Genomic DNA, 18,740 nt, shown 5'->3' with positions numbered 1-18,740 from the left:
CAACCTGGTGGTTTCTCTTCTCGGAAGGCCTTGAATGCTGGACAACAAAGAAATAGCAAATGAAAAAGTATTTTAAAAGATGCTATTGTAATAGCATCTTAAAAATGAGGTATGTAGGAATGAGTCAAACGAAGGAAGTGCGAAACCTCTACACTCAAACTGTAAAAAGTTATTTAGAGAATTAAAGGAAAACCTAATAGGGGTATGACCACGTTCACAGATTACAGAGACTCAATACTGTAAAGATGTCAGTTCTCAAAAAATCGGTCTGTCGGTCAGAGCAAACCCATTTAGATTCCTTGGCTGGTTTTGTTTTTGTCACTTAAGCTGATTCTGTGGTTTGTACTGTGATTCAAAGAGCCAAGGCGGTTTTGAAGAACAAAAGGTTTGAACCCTCACGTGATTGGTTATCAGGACTTACCATAAAGCTGCAGTGTGGTTAGGCAAGGATAGGCAGATAAACCAGTAGAACAAGATAGAGCTCCGATACAGTTCCCCAAACATGTTGTCACTTGACTTATGACAAAGGTGACGCTGCAGTGCAGTGGAGAAAAGATGATCTTTTTAATAAATAGCGTTAGGTCAGCTGAATGCCTGAGTGGAAAAAAACAAACCTTAGCCTCTGCTGTCAACCCTCCATGAAAATCCATTCCAGAAGGACCGCAGACCTAAATGTGAAATGTAAAGGAAGAAGGCTTTTAAGAAGAAAACATAGGAAGGTATCTTGATGACCTTGGGATAGGCAAGTACTTTGTAAACAGGACACAAAAAGGCCAAATGTGAAGGAAACACATGGTAAGCTGGATTTCATTAAAATAAGAAATTCTGTGTATCAGAAGATACTGCAGAGAAAGTGAATCTGTATTTGCAGTGAATGTATCTGACAAGTAAGTTGTAATCCAGAATATATAAAGAACCCCCATAAATCAAGAAAAAGGCAGACAATTCCTTAGAAAGAAATAGGCAGACGACTTGAGGTTGTACTTCACAAGAGAGCATATCCAGTGGCTGTTGAAATGGTGTTCAGCTTCACTGGTCATCAGGAAATTGAGAACTAAAACTATGAAGTCATACCGTTACCCCTGCCAGAATGGCTGGAATTAAAACGGCAGACATGTGAGGAGCTGCTAGGGTGTGGAGCTACTGGAGTGCTCGTGTACCCCAGGTGGGGCTGTCAGCTGTACACCCAGTCTGGGAAGCTGTTTGACTGTGTCTCCTAAAACTGAATTGGACAAAAGACGTGTGTAAGACTGTATGGAGCATCCTTCTAAATAGTCCCACCCAGAAACACCCCACTGGGTGTCAGCACTGCAGTGGGTAAATACACGGCGGCACGTTTATACAGTGATATTACACAGCTGATGAGAGGGAACCAGCCACAGCCACACACCACACAGTGTCAGTGCAGCTCACAAGCATAACAGTGAGCGAAATAAGCCAGACAGAAGTGTACAGAGTACACGATTTCATTCCTGAGAAGGCAAGCCTTTATAGACGGTGGTGCAAATCACGAAAGTGATTCCCTGAGGGGAGTGGTGACTTGAAGGGGGTCACGGGAGGTCCTGGGGCTCTGCTGACGCTCTGTTTCTTGCCCTGGGTAGTGATTAACTGAGGTTGTTCACTTTGTGAATTATCTTTGAGCCGTACACTGATTTTTTTTGTTTATATGTTCTACTTGAATTTAAAAATATAGAGGGGGTGGGTATAGCTCAGTGGCAAGGCGCATGCTTAGCAGGCACGAGGTCCTGGGTTCCATCCCGAGTACCTCCATTAAAACAATAAACCTAATTACTTCCCCCCTGAAAAAAAATAGAAATTTTAAAAAAAGTTCTAAAAATATGTAAGTACACACATATATTTTTATATAATACATATGTATATATATGTACACGTGAGTGTACACATATATACACATGTATACTTGTATATATGTGCAGTATGTAAGTACAGCAAGTAATGTATATATATTACATATGTATATAATAGATGTATCTGCATATAACCATGTGTACTTAAGTATAAGTGTACATATGTGTATATACTTAGACACATATCCATGCATCCATATGTACATGTATGTGTACATGTATGTGCGCGCACACACACATGGCTATGTCCCGAACAGACCACCAGATGGAGATGTAAGCCAGTAGAAGGGGAGACTTCCTCAGACCTTCTCAATGTCCAGATTTTGACAGGTTAGGGTTTTTCTCCTCCGAGAGTGAGGAGAGAATGTTGAGATAGCTTGCACTGCCCAACCTTGGAAGAGGAGTCGCTCTCTGTCCATTCCTCTCTTTACTCTTCACCCTCTCCCTCCGGGTCCCTGCAACCTGCCTGTCACTGTAAACCTCCTTGGTGCCTCTCCGTAGACCTTTGCCCCACCCGCAAGCTGTGTATTCTTGTTTCTTTCTCCTCCTTTCGTCTTCCTTCCTTGCCTTTTTCTGCCACATTTTTCTCTTCCATTGCTCTTTTCCCCTGGAAAAAGATGTTTGATTTTGGCATTTCTTTTTTCTTTATTTTTTTTTAAACTGACGTAGAGTCGGTTTACAATGTTGTGTCAATTTCTGGTGTACAGCATAATGTTTCAGTCATCCATACACCTACGTATATTCCTTTTTATATTCTTTTTCATTATAGGTTACTGCAAGATATTGAATAGAGTACCCTGTGTTGCACAGCAGGACCTTGTTTATTTTACATATAGTAGTTTGTATCTGAAAATCTCTAAATCCCAGTTTATCCCTCGCCACCCCCTTCCCCTCTGGTAACCATAAGTTTTTTCTATGTCTGTGAGTCTGTTTCTGTTTTGTAAATAAGTTCATTTGTGTCTTTTTTTTTGTTTTTTGTGTTTTTTTAGATTCCACATATGAGTGATATCATATGGTATTTTTCTTCCTCTTTCTGGCTTACTTCACTTAGAATGACGATCTCCAGGGCCATCCACGTTGCTGCAAATGGCGTTATTTTATTCTTTCTTGATTTCGGCCTTTCTTTCCTTTGGATTTTCCTTCCTATGTTTAACTTTGGAAGAAGGGATATGTTTTCAGTGCCTCTAATCGTCTCCACGTAAGTTGTCTTTGCATTTGTGGGTCTTTGCTGCCGTACTGTCTGCCCTCCACTAATTCCACACCCCTCCCTCCCTGGGGAAAAGACTCATCTTTAATGGGATTTAAAACAAGTTATCAACAAGGTACCTGCTCATTAGAACAAGTCAGACCATCCTGTGGTATAACCCCCAAGTTAATACCCTCTCCCCCTTTCTTTCCCTCCAGTCCCGTTCTCCTGAAGTAACCCGTGTTAACTTGCCCGCATTTGTCTGTGCTCACACAAATATTTATAAATACAGTTACACAGAGATGAGGTTTCCTTTCCTTTTTTTTTTTTTAATGAAAACAGGATTTTACTATACATATGACTCTAATTTACTTTTTTTCATCTTATACTTGGGCATCCCTCCAAATCAATAGATCTAACTAAATTCTTTTCTATAGCTATGTTATTCCACACTATAAATAGGCGGTTATTTTTCCATCCACCGCCCACTTGATGGATATGGGGACATTTAGTTTTCTGCCATTACAAACAAGGCTGCAGTAAATATCCATAAAGAAAGTGGCTTCTATTTCTATAGGACATAGTCCCCTAAGTGGGGTTACTGGGGCAAAAGCACGGGTGTTCAAAGTGTAACAGCTCCAGCCGTGTCTGTTTCGTGGGTTGTAGCGTTTGATGTTTCCTCTGACAACGTACGGGAGAGCTGATTGCCCTGCCGCGTAGCTGTCAGTGGGTATCGCAGAACTGGTTGGGTTTTGCTGATGTGATGGGTGAAAAGTGGTATCTTGTTTTGAATTGCAGTCCTTGGCTCCTGGGATAGTTGTGACTTTTGATGGAGAAAATAAACAGATTTCTGCATGCATTAGTTTTAAGTTATACAGCTCCTTTGGGAATTGAAAAAGGAAAAAAAAAAAAAATCCAGGCTGTGAATAAGCCTGGAAGAAAGAGGAGTTACCGATACACACTGTATTGTAAGTTAGTTGATTTTTTTTAAGGCCTCTGTAATACTTCCCACCTTGTGCTTTTTAGAAGTAAAAATTGTAAAGAAACTGGAAAAAATATTTTCTGGTTGATGAAAAAGAGAAGATTTTCTATTCCTCCCCCTCTTCTCTGTTTACCAAGTACTTTTCAAAGACATTATTTTTTTTTGACCCTCATAATAATCTTCAAGGTTGGCAGAGAAGGGGTTACTTTTTAGGTTTGTAGGTGAGACTGTCGCCATGTCAGCGATGGATTAGTGCCAGAAAAAGAAGCAGAGCGTGTCTTCCCCTCCTTGGCCATGGGTTGGGTTTCTCAGGCGTTCCTCTGAATTTTGGTTCCTTGAGGACCCTCATCTGTTCTTCCTCACGGGCTTTGAGTACTTTGCCCTCCTCCTGTTCCTCACACCCAGTCGATGGCATTACCCACTTCCATTCAGTCCAGGTGAGGAGTGCGAACATTGCACGGGTAATTCTGTGGAAGGAACGAAGGCTTTAGGGTTAGAAAACCTGGGTTTGAATTTTGACTTCATTTCGTTTTCTGTAAAATGCAGACAATCATGACTCCTCAAAATGATGTGATGTTCAAAATGCTATGATGAATATGATCCTAATTTTGTAGTAAACTTCTATCATATCTTTCTATAGACACTCTGTATACAGCATATATATTAGAACAAACATTAATAGTGGCTTAGATGGTTAGGCTTCAGGACTTCGGGGAGTGCGAGTTCCCTCCTTTAAACTTGTATTTATTTTCCATATTCTCAGGAAGAAAGTCACTTTCTTAGAAAATAATTTTCTACATGTAGGGGTGTCCACATCCAGTGACATACTTGGTTGTTTAGTAACTGCCTCTTTCCCTAGCTTATACATTCTGTGTGTGCAGGAGTGAGAATTCTGTCTCGTTCTCTGCTGTCCCCTCACTCTTCCCAGCACCTGGAACAATATGTAGAACAAAGTGGATGCTTATCAAATATTTGTTCCAAAGTGCTGTTGAGCAAATGAATATAGCTATTAAAAAAGCATGTGAAGTTCAGATGAGATAATACATGTGAAGGGGCATATCCATGCCTTTGTAAAGTGCTTTATAAACATTCCAGAACACTTGCTGTCACTGATCTTAGCAGAGGGGAGTCCAGGAGTGGTGTGTCTTTCTATCCTGCGCAAAACAACGAGAGATCGGCACATGATGGCTTATAAGTAAGTGCCGAATTCTGTGGCACGGGCCGTGAGTGGTCTAGGAGATCGGGAAAGGGAGATCCGTGGGAGGGGGAGGAAGTTGAGAAGACCCTGCAGCAAATAAGACTTGAGATCGCCCTTGTGGAGTGAGTGGAATTTGTCCCCCCATGGTTTCCCTCTTTCTTTAACCCTCCACTTTCTAGACCTGTGTTTTCCATACCAGTCTGCATTTTGGTTCCCAGCTGGTTGCATAAAAATCACCCAAGGGAGCCTACAGATTCCTGGGCCCTGCCCTCACAGGGAGAGGACGCCATGGTTAAAAGCATGGGTGCCCATATCATTGAGTTTTTAGATATGAATTTGATGAATTGGTAAGAAGCAAGGTTACTGAGGTGGAAATGATGACTGTACGGGCGGTCGTTGGCCTTTGTGCGTCTTGAGTGTGTGTACATTATTCATTGACACCCTTCAGCAGTCTTTTAATGCCAAATTTGGATTTTTGTACATCAGTTGACAAATATAAAATTCTGCTCCCATAGAATTTTTAACACTGTAGAGCTTAAACATTGTGGTGTTTAATTTTCCCTGCCAGCCAATAATTTCATTTTAGTAGACTTGCATCAGATGTCCAGAGAACAGTGTTAATTTGCACAATTAGTTGAATATCTTAGTGCATCTTATCTTTATTTTATGATGAGCGAGAATGGAAACCAATACAATAAAGGGGAAAACAGTAAGAGTTGAGACAGAGATGGAAATCACGGGGCATGCCTGATGCCTAAATGCAAATTGTCAGCCTCAGGTGGGCTCTCATTGGATTTGTCATCTAAGTGTGTTGTGAAGAACAAAGTGAAAGGAGATGTCGAGCATTTGTTACTGCAAATGGTCCAAAAGGCACTGCAGAAACTCCCTCATAATATGTAAGCATCTTGTTGACTTTCACTCTTTCTGTTTCTAAACGTGTTTTGAAGACTGCATTGTGTAATAAAGGAGCTGCTTGCAGTAAATGATAATGATTGGATTGCTTGATGTTTATTTTTGTAGTTGAACTTTAATTGCTAGCCAGCAGATGGCGCTCAGTCACCATAAACGTGGCAGAGTGGCTAACTCATCTTTCACTTAGAATCTTTAGGTTTTTGTATATTACCTCTTCCTGCCCTCCTACTTTTCAGGCACCATGACAGTCCCACTTGAGGTAAAGAATTGTTCCTTTTGGCTTTATTTGCTTGATTTTAGATTGCCTGGTTGACTCAAGAATAGCACACAGAGATTTACCAAATTCAGGTCAGAGGCCAAAATAGTGACTTCTTATGGCCTTTTCCACCCTGCATTTCTGTTCTTCTGTGAGCTGCTTTGTTAAGTTTTAAATTTAACATTAAAGCTTTTTGTTGGTACATCTGGCCATCAATGAATAGGGGAAAAAATGAGATTGGTTGAAAATTAGGAAATTACTTGATTGTGATAGATTTTATTTTATTTTTTAGAATTTATTTGTTTTATTTATTTTTTGAAGGAGGGAAATAATTAGGTTTATTAATTTATTTACTTAATTTTTTTAATGGAGGTACTGGGGATTGAACCCAGGACCTTGTGCATGCTAAGCATGTGCTCTACCACTGAGCTATACCATCCCCCCTGATTGTGGTAGATTTTAAAGATGCTATGGCAAGACTTTTCTTGGATGATATGTAAGAGATTTTCCTTGTTTGAGTTCTTAGTGTTCTAGACTGAAACACAATAAAGACTATTGATTCAATTTAACAGCAACAACAGAATTATTTTGAGTATTTACTTTGCAAAAGGCACAGTGTTAGGCATTTTTGTCCCTGGAGTACCAGCTCCCCGAGCTCAGATATTTGTCTCTTGTTGATTTTCAAGCCCCTGGATTAGGGCTGTCACAGAGAAGGCACTCAGTAAGTATTTGCAGGAAGGATGGATCAAATAGGTGGATGGAATACAGAAAAAGAATTAGACAGAGTACTAGACTTAAAGAAGTGAGCTGTCTGTAAATATGCACGAAATAGCCATAGGTCCACAGATTGTGACCTTGAAGGAGCAGTTTTACCTTGGGGTTGTTATTGGGAGCTATGTTGAAACTGGAGAAAATCCCGAAAGGAAATGAAAGATTTCCCGAAGTTGTGTCAGTTCTCCGAGTCACCCAGTTTGGAAATCTTTGTGCACTATATCCGTTCTGTTCCCCAGCACTGTGGAGCTTTCCTTTGACTTGCCCTTCCTCACTGTTCTGTCTCGTCACTTCCCTCACCCAGACTCCCATCACCTTCTGCCTGAAGCGCACTAGCCTTCTGGTCTACCTCCCTGACTGCGGCATCTCCCCAGTGTAATCCAGTCTGGATGGATATTGTTGCCAGATTTTTGCCTCTAAAGAATTTATGTCAAAGAAACTATTTCTGATTGAAGTTTGAGCCTCTGTGCATGTTTTTATTCATGGAAAGAAACTACCCAAAAAAGTTTTGAGGAAGGAATTACCCTTTCATACCATGGCAGCCTTTTCACATCTACAGGCAAGTCTAGTTACAAAGCTTTGCAGACTCAATTCAGTTCACTGACACCCCAGAAATGTCTCTAGTCCTAACTGCAAACCTCTGTGTGGTCTGTGAATACTCAAACACGGATGTTTTTTCAGACAAAACAAACATTTTACATAGTCACTTTGACATCTTTTTAAAATGCTAAGAAAAGCTACTTCTTGGAATTCGTTGCTTTTCCAATTCTGTACTCAGTTGATGAGAATTCAGTTCACTTTCCCTCTGGTTAACTCTAACCAGCTTCAGCCACATTTGTCAGCAGACAAACATGGATTATCTTCCTCTTCCCGGTATTATAACTCAATAATGCGCATCATTTGTTTTGGGGAATGAAAATGAAATATTTTTATCTTGTCAGAAGTGACTATGAAACTTTTTGGAAAAATCTTGGTAAATCCAACCTGTTTAGTAACATGGCATTTGTTTGATAAGTTCCATTTATTAGATAAGTTCCATCTTGAAAGAATATGGATAAAATGATGATTTATTTTTTTAAAACATTGCAAGCTGACCCTCACCTCTGAAGCAGAATATTTAGCTTTTAGCAGAGTATTTAGTATTTAGCATTTCCTTTCTTTCACTTACTTTTCAAAGGAGAAACACTCCTTCATTGTCTTTCCAAAAGCGGGCTTGAGCTGCAAGGTGTTCTAGGGAGGGAATTCCCCTTCAAGTAAGATTCTCTCCACCTGCTTGACAACATCAGCCTTTGCTGTAAACTGTTTGAAGGCAGGTAGCAGTTGATTAAGTTTTCTTCCACCTTTTAAATAAAGAAAAAACAAGTCAAATGTTCCTCTCATTTCGTCTCTCTTGCTGCGAAAGCCTGGTGGTTTTCCTAGCTCTGTTTCAGAAGCACGTACTGAAGGCTTACTCGCCAGCATACCCCGAGGAACTGTTTTTCTGGTGCTTGGGATATAAACATGACTGTCCTGTGGCCTCTTCCCGTACAGGGCTCATAACTTAGGAAGGGAGACAGATGAGTAAATAACTAACTACAACCCTGCTTGATCAATGCCACATTGGAGGTTTTGAACAAAGTGCCCTGGGAGCACCAGGGAGTGATTGATGCAAGGGAAGGGGGGTGGGGATGGGAATCAGGAAAGACTAAACAGCAGAAGTGACATCTGACTTGAGCCTTAGGGGATGAAGAGAATTTTGCCAGATGGACAAAGGGGTGGGGGTGGGGACCCTCCAGACTCATACAAAAACATGAGAGTGTGAAAGTTTGTGCCTTTGTCTGAGAAGTGGTGAGCTGTCCGTAGGGCTGAAGGAAGAGTGGGGTATGGAAGAGGGTACTGGGAGGTGACGTTGCAGAGATCACTGGGGCCGTGTTGTAAAGCTTCAGCTTGATCCGGAGCTTCTGGGGAGTCATAGAAGTTTTAAAGTAGGGGGGATGTCTGTTTTAGAAAGATAATTCTGGCCCCTGAGGATCAGATGATCTGAATGGGCACAAGGGGCCTGGTCAGAGGCGGGGACCATCTTCTGCACGAGAGATGACAAGGTTCTGAGCTGAGGCAGCACCAGCATGGAATGGAAGTGGGTCCTGGGCTTGAGAACCACCTCTGAGGGAGGCCTTGGCGATGGATGAGACATGGCGAAGGGTCATTGGGGTGAGGGGAGGAAGCTTGGAAGAAAGGTTTGGACGACTTGGGAAACAGGGGTGCTGCTAACCGAAATAGAGAGGAGAGGAGAAGCAACACTTACGGGGTGAAAGCAGTGAATTCGATTTTGGATGTGTCGGGTTTGGAATGGAGTTCGCAGCTGAAGTTCCCAGAGGGAAAAGCCTTAAATGCAGACGGGGAGCCTGAATGATGGGTAGAGAGAAATTTGACAGTCAGTGATTTTCCAAATCAGGGTGAGGTGGGAAGGTGGGGGACGTGCCCTGCCTGGATTTTGTTGTGTTTTTTGAATAAATGAGTCTTTTATTTAACCCCCAGCAGCCCTCGGCGGCAGAAACTGCTCTCTGTGTGTTGCTGGTAGGTGGAAGAGCCAGGATTTGGGCTTCTGCCCACAGCTACTCACTCCATGTTGGCGAGCAGAGTCTGGTCCAGTCCAGGGTGGTTTCAGTTCCTGCCTCTGTGTAGTAGACACGAGGGTTATCTTTATAAAAGGTTAAGCAGTTGGGTAGTGGTCATTTCTGGACAACACGAGAAATGTGAAAAGGGCTCTCCAAGAATTACCAAAAAAATGGAGCCATGAGCGAATACGTGTAAATCGCCTGGAGCCATGCTTGTACGTAGGGGTGCTGACCGCCCGTTAAGTAGTGTTGTTCCTGCTGCTGCTGTCACGTCACCATCGTCCTTACCGTCACTTTAAAATGAGTCCTGTGAACCATGCTGTAAAGTGAGTGACTGTTCACATCTGAGTGGAAGTGGTCAGAGATGGTTTCCTCAAGGTGATCCCTGCAGCTTGGACAGAAAGTGGGCAGGTGGAGACCCAAGAGGAGATACTCGAGATGAGAATTGTTCTGTAATCACGGAACTGGGGCTGGAAATGTGTGTCCCCTGTCCCTCAGCCAGCAAGGAGTCCAATGTGTCTGGTGCAGAAGGGGCATGTGTGTTGCAAGAGGGAGTAAAGATTAAGATTGATAATTCAGAATTTATCTTATAAATGTTACGTTACATTCATAAAATTGGTTTTGAAACCCTGCATGGGTTTCTATGTGCAAGCAGCCATACCCTTTAATAAGAAATTAAATGCTCATTTTTTTCAATGCCGTAACCTGTAGTTATAACATTGCATCTTCTTGAGAATTAATATTTGTGCCTTTGGTGCCACGTAGCCTGTGACAGGCTGGAATTCTCCCGGGGGCCAGCCTTATGCATCCTTGCGTCTCTTCCAGCACTGAACGCAGCTGCTGGCATCCACGAAGGATGCAATAAATTGTGGTCGAATTGAATTTTCAAAGCCTGCGAAGCCGGCCACCTCCGCACTTGTGGGAATGATTTGCAGCAGAGCTGTATTTTTTGAGCTATGTAACGCATTTAATCTTGTTCATAGGTCCAGCCTGATGACTGGAGGGGCTAAGCGAGGAGTCCCCAACCCTTGGCTTTTCGAGGAGCCTGAGGAGACCAGAGGCTTGGGTTTTGATGAAATCCGGCAACAGCAGCAGCAAATTATCCAAGGTACCGAATACACCAAGAGTGCGGGCTGAGAAACCGTGTCAGAGAGGACCACAGTCTTACATGTTCCTTCTACCCACTGAAAATGGGAGGGAACCCTGGTGGTCCTTTAGAGCTCTTGGTGATTTGTGCCTCAGGGTGCCTGAGACAGACAGGTGCTGTCATCCATCGAGGTCGCTCGTGGAAGTAGGGATTCTCCACTGGGAGAGGGAGAAAGCTGGCAGCTCTGAGTCCCATCACCCCGGTGACTCTGAGGCATGTGCCCCCTTACTTTTCTCCACGATTGGGAATCATTCTCCAAAGAAAAGCCTCCATCTTTCTCTTGTGTAGAATAAGTCAGTTTGGCTCTTACCTTCAAGTTCATCTTGCCCAGTGGCTTTTAAACCTGCTGATTTCTTCTATTTTTAATTTCAGAAGTAATGCATGATTGTTACATAAAGTTTAAACAATATCAGGATATATAAAAGGAAAGCTGTCTGTATTGTTTCTCCAATCTCAAACCATAGACAGATTAATAATATGTATTTCCTCAGGCTTTTGTCTCTGCATGTACATACATTACTGTACATTCAGTATAAGTACATATATATTTTACGTAAGTAGGATCATGATACAGATAATTCCACAAGGTTTTTTTTTTTAAACTTGTGTCATAGACGTTTTTTGATGTCAGTGTTACAGACGTTATTCTTTCTAATTCTGCTTTTTGAAAAAGCCTTGTGGAGGTATAGTTGACATCGTAAGTAGCACACATGTCAAGTGTGTGATTCAGTGAGCTTTGACGTACGTACACGCCCGTGAAACCATCACTGCAATCATAATAATAAACAAAACCATTACTCCCAACAGTGTTCTTCATGTCCCTTTGTAGATCTTACAGTGGTCTCTCCCACATCCCCAGATAGCTGCTGACCTGCTTTCTGTTGCTATAAATTAGTTTCTGTTTTCTATAATTCTGTATAAATGGGATGGTGCAGTTTGGAGGGGGAGGAAGTCTGTAGTTATTTAAATGCAGTTATTTAAATATTTATCCATGGTGTTCCATGGGCCAGTATTTCCTTCTCTTACATTATGGTATCCCTTGTATAAATTGACCACAATGTGTATATCCGTTCACCTGTTGATGCATATTTTGCTATTATGTATAGAACTGCTGTGAGCATTCATGTGCAAGTCTTTGTATGGACATATGTTTTCATTTTTCTTAGGTAAATACTTACCAGTGGAATGACTGCATCATCTAATAGTTACACATTTAACTTTTTTTTTCTTTAATATAATTCTGTTTCTTTCTTTTTTTTTTTTTTACTGTATCACATTGGCGGGGGAGGATAATTAGGTTTATTTAATGGAGGCACTAGGGATTGAACCCAGGACCTTGTGCATGCTAAGCACGTGCTCTACTGCGGAGCTATACCCTCCCCACCATGTTTAACTTCTAAAGAAACTGGCAAACTAGTTTCAAAGGTGACTGTACAATTTTAACGTCACCGCCGGAAGAACTTCTGTGTTCTAATTGCTTCAGATCTTCACCAAAGCTTATTATAGAAAGTCTTGTTAATTTTAGGCAGGTGGGTAGTTGCATTTCATTGTGGTTTTAATATGTATCTCCCTCATGACCAGTGAGCCTGGGCATGTACTTACTTGTCATCAGCATGTCTTCTTCGATGAAGTGTTTACTCAAATTGTTGGTCTGTTTTTAATTCGGTTGTTTGTCTTTTATTACTGAGTTATAAGAATTTTAAAAAGTAAATCCTTTTATATGTCATTTTTCAGAGAGATATATATATGTCTTACAAATGTTTCCTCCCCATCTATGGCTTGTATTTTTCATTCTTTTAACGATATCCTTTAAAGAGCAGAAGTCCTTAATTTTAATGAACTCCAATTAGAGATCTTTGATTACCTAAACCCACAAAGATTTGCTGCTTTATTTTTTTCTCGAACTTTTATAGTTTTAGGTTTTACATTAGATCTATGATCTACTTTGAATTGGTTTTTTACATAGCAAGGTATAAATAGAAATTCAAAAAAATCTTTCTTTTTTTTTTTTTTTTTGCATTTGAATATCTGTTTGTTCCTACACCGTTTGGCGGTGAGGGGTAAGTCTCTACTGACTTACTCTGCTATTGTCAGAAATCCATTGACCATATATGTTGTGGGCCTACTTCTGGTCTCCCCCTCAGTTCCATTTGTCCATTTTTTTATCTTTACATCAATGACATACTGTCTCCATTATTGTACCTTTGCCGTAAGTCTTTACATCAGGTAGTCTAGGTCTTCCAACTTTGTTCTTTTTCAAAAATGTTACTGGCCATTCTAGATCTTTTGCATCTCCATATGAATTTTGGAATCTGCTTTTAATTTCTACAAAAAAGCCTTCTGGAATTTTGATTGAGATTACAGTGCACCTTTAGATTAATTTGAGGAGAATTGACATCTTAACAATATTGAGTCTCCTGATCCATGAATATGGTATATCTCTCCATTTATTTAGGTCATCTTAAATTTTTCTTAACAATGTTTTGTGGTTTCTCCTGTGCACATCTCTACATCTTTTGTCATATTCATTCCTAAGTATTTCATATTTTTAAATTCTCTTATTAATAGCATTTAAAAATTTCTATTTCTGATTGTGGCTACTATATAAAAATATAATTGGTTTTCATATATTGATCTGGGACCATGCAGCCTTGCTAAATTCACTAATTTATTAACAGCTTTCTTGTAGAATCTGTAGGGTTTTCAATACAAATGGTCATGCCATCTATGGATAAAGATAGTTTTACTTTTTAAAAAACGATTTCATTTTTCAGAGCAGTTTTAAGTCAACAGCAAAATTTAGGGGAAGGTCCAGAGAGTTCCCATATAACCCCTTTCCCCACACATGCATAGTCTTCCCCCATTATGAACATCTCCCACCAGAATGGTATACTTGTTAGGATTAATTAACCTACATTGATATCATAATCACACAAAGTCTGTAGTTTATTTTAGGGTTTACTCTTGGTGTTGTGCATTCTGTGGTTTGGACAAATATATAATGACATATATCCATCATTAGAGTATTATACAGAGTATTTCCGCTTCCCTAAAAATCTGTGCCCTGCCTGTTTATCCCTTCCTCATCTCTCAACTCTTGGCAATCTCTGATCTTTTTACCATCTCCATAGTTTTGCTTTTTCCAGAGTGTCATGTGATTGGAATCATACAGTATGTAGACTTTTCAGATTGGGTTCTTTCACTTAGTAATATGCATTTAAGTTTCCTTCATGCTTTTTCAAGGCCTGATAGTTCATTTCATCTTAGCACTGAAGAATTTTTGATTATCTGAATGTACCAGGTTTATCCATTCACCTTCTGAAAGGCATCTGGGTTGCTTCTGTGTTTTGGCAGTTGTGAAAAAGCTGCTGTAAATATCTGTGTGCAGGTTTTTCTGTGCATGTAAGTTTCCAACTCTTTGGGTAAACACCAAGGAGTGTAGTTGCTGGATCGTATGGTAAGAATATGTTTAGTTTTGTAAGAAATCACCAAACTATCTTCCAGAGTGGCTGTACCATTAGGCATTCCTACCAGCAAAGAATGAGAGTTCCTGTTGCTCTGTGTTCTTGTCAGCATTTGATGTCAGTTTCCAGGTTTTGGCTACTCTAATAGATGTGTAGTGGTATCTTGCTGTTTTGATTTGCATGTCTCTCATAGCATATGATGCGGAGCATCTTTTCAAATGCTTATTTGCCATCTGTATGCCTTCTTTGGTGAGGTCTGTTAAGATCTTTGGTCCATTAAGACTTTTTTTTGTTTATTTTAGATGACACTCCTTTATTAGATATATTTTTTGCAAGTCTATATAGCATGTTTTCTCATTTTCTTGACAGTGTCTTTCACAGAACAGAAGTTTTAAATTTTAATGAAATCCAGCTTATCAATTATTTCTTTCATGGATTGTGCCTTTGGTGTTGTACCTAAAAAGTCCTTGCTAGACTTCTAGTTCCTTGTTTTGTGTGTAAGGACCTTGGAAGTCACCACTCCATCCTAACAATCAGTAATAATCTGCACTCAGCCACCTTCATGATTTATCAAGTTATTTACAGATCAATACATATTTAATTTTAAAAATTTTTTAATTGAAGTATAATTGATTTACAATGTTGTGTTAGTTTCAGGTATACATCAAAGTGATTCAGATATGTATAGATATTTATTTACTCCTTTTCAGATTCTTTTCCGTTGTATGTTATTACAAGAAATTGAATATAGTTCCCTGTGCTATACAGTAGGTCTTTGCTGTTTATTTTATATATAGTAAAATGTCTTTTTTTTTTTTAAGTTTAGTGTATCTTTTTAAAATTCTTTTTTGAGGGGGAGGTAATTGGGTTGGTTTATTTATTTTTGGAGGAAGTACTGGGGATTGAACACAGGACGCTGTGCATGCTAAGTGTGTGCTCTACCCCTGGAGCTATACCCTCCCCCATAAAATGTGTCTGTTAATGCCCACCCCCTAACTTATCCCTCCCCGCTCTTTCCCCTCTGGTAACCATAGTTTGTTTTCTATGTCTGTGAGTCTGTTTTTGGTTTGTAAATAAAATTTGTATCTTTTTTTTTTTTTTTTTTAGATTCCACATATAAGTGATATCATATGCTTTGTCTTTCTGACTGACTTCCCTCAATACGATAATCTCTAGGTCCATCCATGTTGCTCCTAATTGAATTTCTTTAATACAGTCTTACTCAGATTATCTGTTCCTTCTTGTGTGAATTTTGGCAACTTGCTGTCTTTGAAGGAATTGGTCCGTTTAAGAACTGGTTATCTAAAGTTATCAAATTTGTGGGCATAAAGTTGTTCATAACATTTCTTTTATTACCATTTTAATGTCCATGAGATCTGAGGGATGCCCACTTTTTCATTCTGATACTAGTCATTTGTGTCCTCTCTCTCTCTCTCTCTTTTTTTTTTTTCTTTTTTTTTGGTAGTTAGCCTGGTTAGAGGCTCATCAGTTTTACTGATCTTTTCAAAGAACCAGTTTTAGTTTCATTGATTTTTCTCTTTTAATTTCCTGTTTTCAGTGTCATTGATTTCTCCTCTAATTCTGCTTATTTTGGATTTAATTTGCTCTTCTTCTCATTTCCTGAGGTGGAAACTTAGACTATTGATCTTAGATCTTTGTTCTTTTCTAATATAAGCATTTGATTCTATAAACTCCCCCTCTATGCACTGCTTTTGCTATGTCTCATAAATTTTGGTAACTTGCGTTTTCATTTTCATTTAGTTCAGAATATTTTTAAAGTTCTCTTGAGATTTCTTCTTTGATCATGTGTTATGTAGATATTAAACAAATAAATATTTTGGGATTTTCCATCTGTCTTTATGTTACTGATTTCTCATTCAATTCCATTGTATTCTGAAAGCAGACGTATGATTTCTGTTCTTTTAAATTTATTAAGGTATGTTTTATGTCTCAGAATGTGGTCTGTCTTGGCGAATGTCCCTGTGTGCTTGAAAAATATGTGTATTATGCTGCTGTTGGATAAAATAGTCTATAGATGTCCATTATTTCTGGTTGATCATAATGGTGTTGAGTTGAACTGTGCCTGCTGGATCTGTCCATTTCGGATAGAGGGATGCCCAGGTCTCCAGCTGTGACAGTGGACTTACATATTTCTCCTTGCAGTTCCATCAGTTTGTTTTGCCTCATGTAGTTTGAGGCTCTCCTGTTAGGTACATACTTGTCAGAGATTGTTGTCGTCTTGGAGAACTGACCCACTTATCATTATGCAATGCATGTCTTTACCCTTGATAAGTTTACTTCCTTTGAGGTCGGCTCTGTCTGAAATTAGCTTTCTTTTGATGACAGTGTGGTCTATGTTTGTCCATCCATTTATTTCTAATATCTGTGTTTGTTTATATTTAAAGTGAGGTTCTTGTAGACAATATGTAGTTTAGTCTTTGCCTTTTCATTGGTATGGTTTTACTTCTTCATTTCAATCTGGATGCCTTTTATTTCTCTTTCTTGCCTTATTACGCTTGCCACAACCTCTGGTACAGTGTAGAGATGTTGACAGCAGACATCTTGCCTTGTTTCTACTCTTATGGAGGAAATACTCATCTGAAAACCAGATGTGAGTGTTTTTCTTTGTTCAGTACTAGGTACTTTTGTCTTTCTAAAAATATTCTTGAGTTTTTTTTCCTAGGGTGTAGTTATTTGGGTCTTGCATTGACCAGAGCAGTGTTTATTTTAGAGCAGGTCTCAGCAAACCATGACCTATGGACCACATCTGGACCACCACCTGTTTTTGTATGGTCTGCAAGCTAAAAATGGTGTTTCTATTTTTAAATGGTTGAAAAATGGTCAGAAAAAGAATACTTGAAAAAAAAAAGAATATTTGGGGACTTGTAAAAATGGTATAATGTTCAGAGTTTAGTGTCCATGAGTGAAGTTTTATGGGAACACGACCGTGCTCATTCATTTGTGTGTTAGTTACGGATGCTTTCCTGTGACAACGGCAGGGCTGGATAGCTGCGCCAGAGACCATGCGAACCACGAAACCTAAGATATTTGCTCTCTGGCTCTTTATAAAAAATGCTTGCTGACCCCGGTCTAGAGGTGATTTCCTTCACTTCTGTGCCAGAACCATTCTGAATACTCTGTCTGATGCCCCGTGAACTATGAGGAGACCTGGTTCGTGGGAATGGGAACTATGACCAACCCCTCTGAGCTCAGAGGGTCATTCCCTCAAACCCTTTCAGGTGGTTCTTTACTGAGCCTTGTTTAGTTTCCGCACACCCTTGCCCTGATCAGCACTCAGCTGGGGTCTCCAGGTGGACCCCGTGCAGATCTCCTGGGCTGCTCTCTCCTCTCCGGCACTGTGTGCTGCCTACTCTGGCTACCTGGACCTACTTGGATTCTTCTCAGCTCAGGGAGGCTGCTGGGCCCTACCTGGGGTCCGCCTTCCCCACTGTGGCCCGGGAACCCTTTCAGGGGGACGATCTGGGGCAGTCAGAGAGCTCGTGTCCTTAGTTACCCAGCTCTCAGGGACCGCTGACCTTCGTTTCCTGATGTCCGCATCTTGAAATTGGTGTTCTGTATATTTTGCCTGTAGTTCTATGTTGTGTTTTGTTGTCCAGTTGTTTCAGACTGGAAGCAAACCTGGTCCCTGTCAGTTCATCTTGCCCAGAGGTGGAAGTCTAACTCCATCTTAAACTCCCTTTCCACGTGAAATTGTGGATGAAATGAAACACTGAGCCGCCCGTGTCTAATTCTGCGGACTCGGCCCCATGTCGTGTCTGAAGCAAAGTGAAGAAGTTAAGAGCAGTGTCGCTTCGCACGCAGCCCAGCCTTTCACTCGCAGTGCTTTATTCTGCAGGATTCATGGCTCCTGAAAGGAATGTCTGGCTAGCTAGCACTTAGGAATTTTCTGGCATTGTTGCTTTTTGCCCAGAAAAGCTGTTTTCAGTCAGGGAAAGTCTCCCTGTCCCTGAGAAGGGGCTTCGTTTGGAGAGACACCTTCTGGAGTGGGGAGATGCCAGCCTCTGGGGGTGCGGGCGGGTGGGGAGGGCGGCGGCACGTACTGCAGGTCAGTATGTTTCTCTGCTCTCACCTTTGTGTTTCCAAAGGCGCTGTCCCTGCCGCCTCCCTAGCAGGAGGGTTTATCCTGGTTTTCAGGGATAAACTCAGAAATGAAAGTCATCTTTACACGAAACCCCGACGGACCTTTTCTCTGTTCAGGGGCCTTGGTGCCGTGCGGAGGTTGACACAGCTCTGCTTCGTTGGCAGGTCCTGCGCTAGAAAAAAAATACAGAGCCCTGAAGGGTCATTTCTCACTGCCTTTTGCCCGTGGAGTCTGTTAGCCTTTCTGTACTTCGGTTG

The 18,740-nt window shown here is 40.6% G+C and overlaps 1 protein-coding gene across 3 annotated transcripts in view; it reads left to right on the top strand.

Moving 5' to 3' along the window:
- The window catches only part of STX8 (syntaxin 8), a 207,048-nt gene that overhangs the window by 28,609 nt on the left and 159,699 nt on the right, over window positions 1-18,740 (top strand). For all 3 annotated transcript variants that reach the window (XM_006176944.3, XM_032498789.1, XM_032498788.1), the window contains exon 5: window positions 10,754-10,878. In XM_006176944.3, the coding sequence (XP_006177006.1) occupies window positions 10,754-10,878 (125 nt within the window). The remainder of the gene's footprint in view (window positions 1-10,753; window positions 10,879-18,740) is intronic.

Source organism: Camelus ferus, chromosome 16, assembly GCF_009834535.1.
Source record: "Camelus ferus isolate YT-003-E chromosome 16, BCGSAC_Cfer_1.0, whole genome shotgun sequence".
NCBI lineage: Eukaryota > Metazoa > Chordata > Mammalia > Artiodactyla > Camelidae > Camelus > Camelus ferus.
This window is presented reverse-complemented; position numbering and strand designations above follow the sequence as displayed.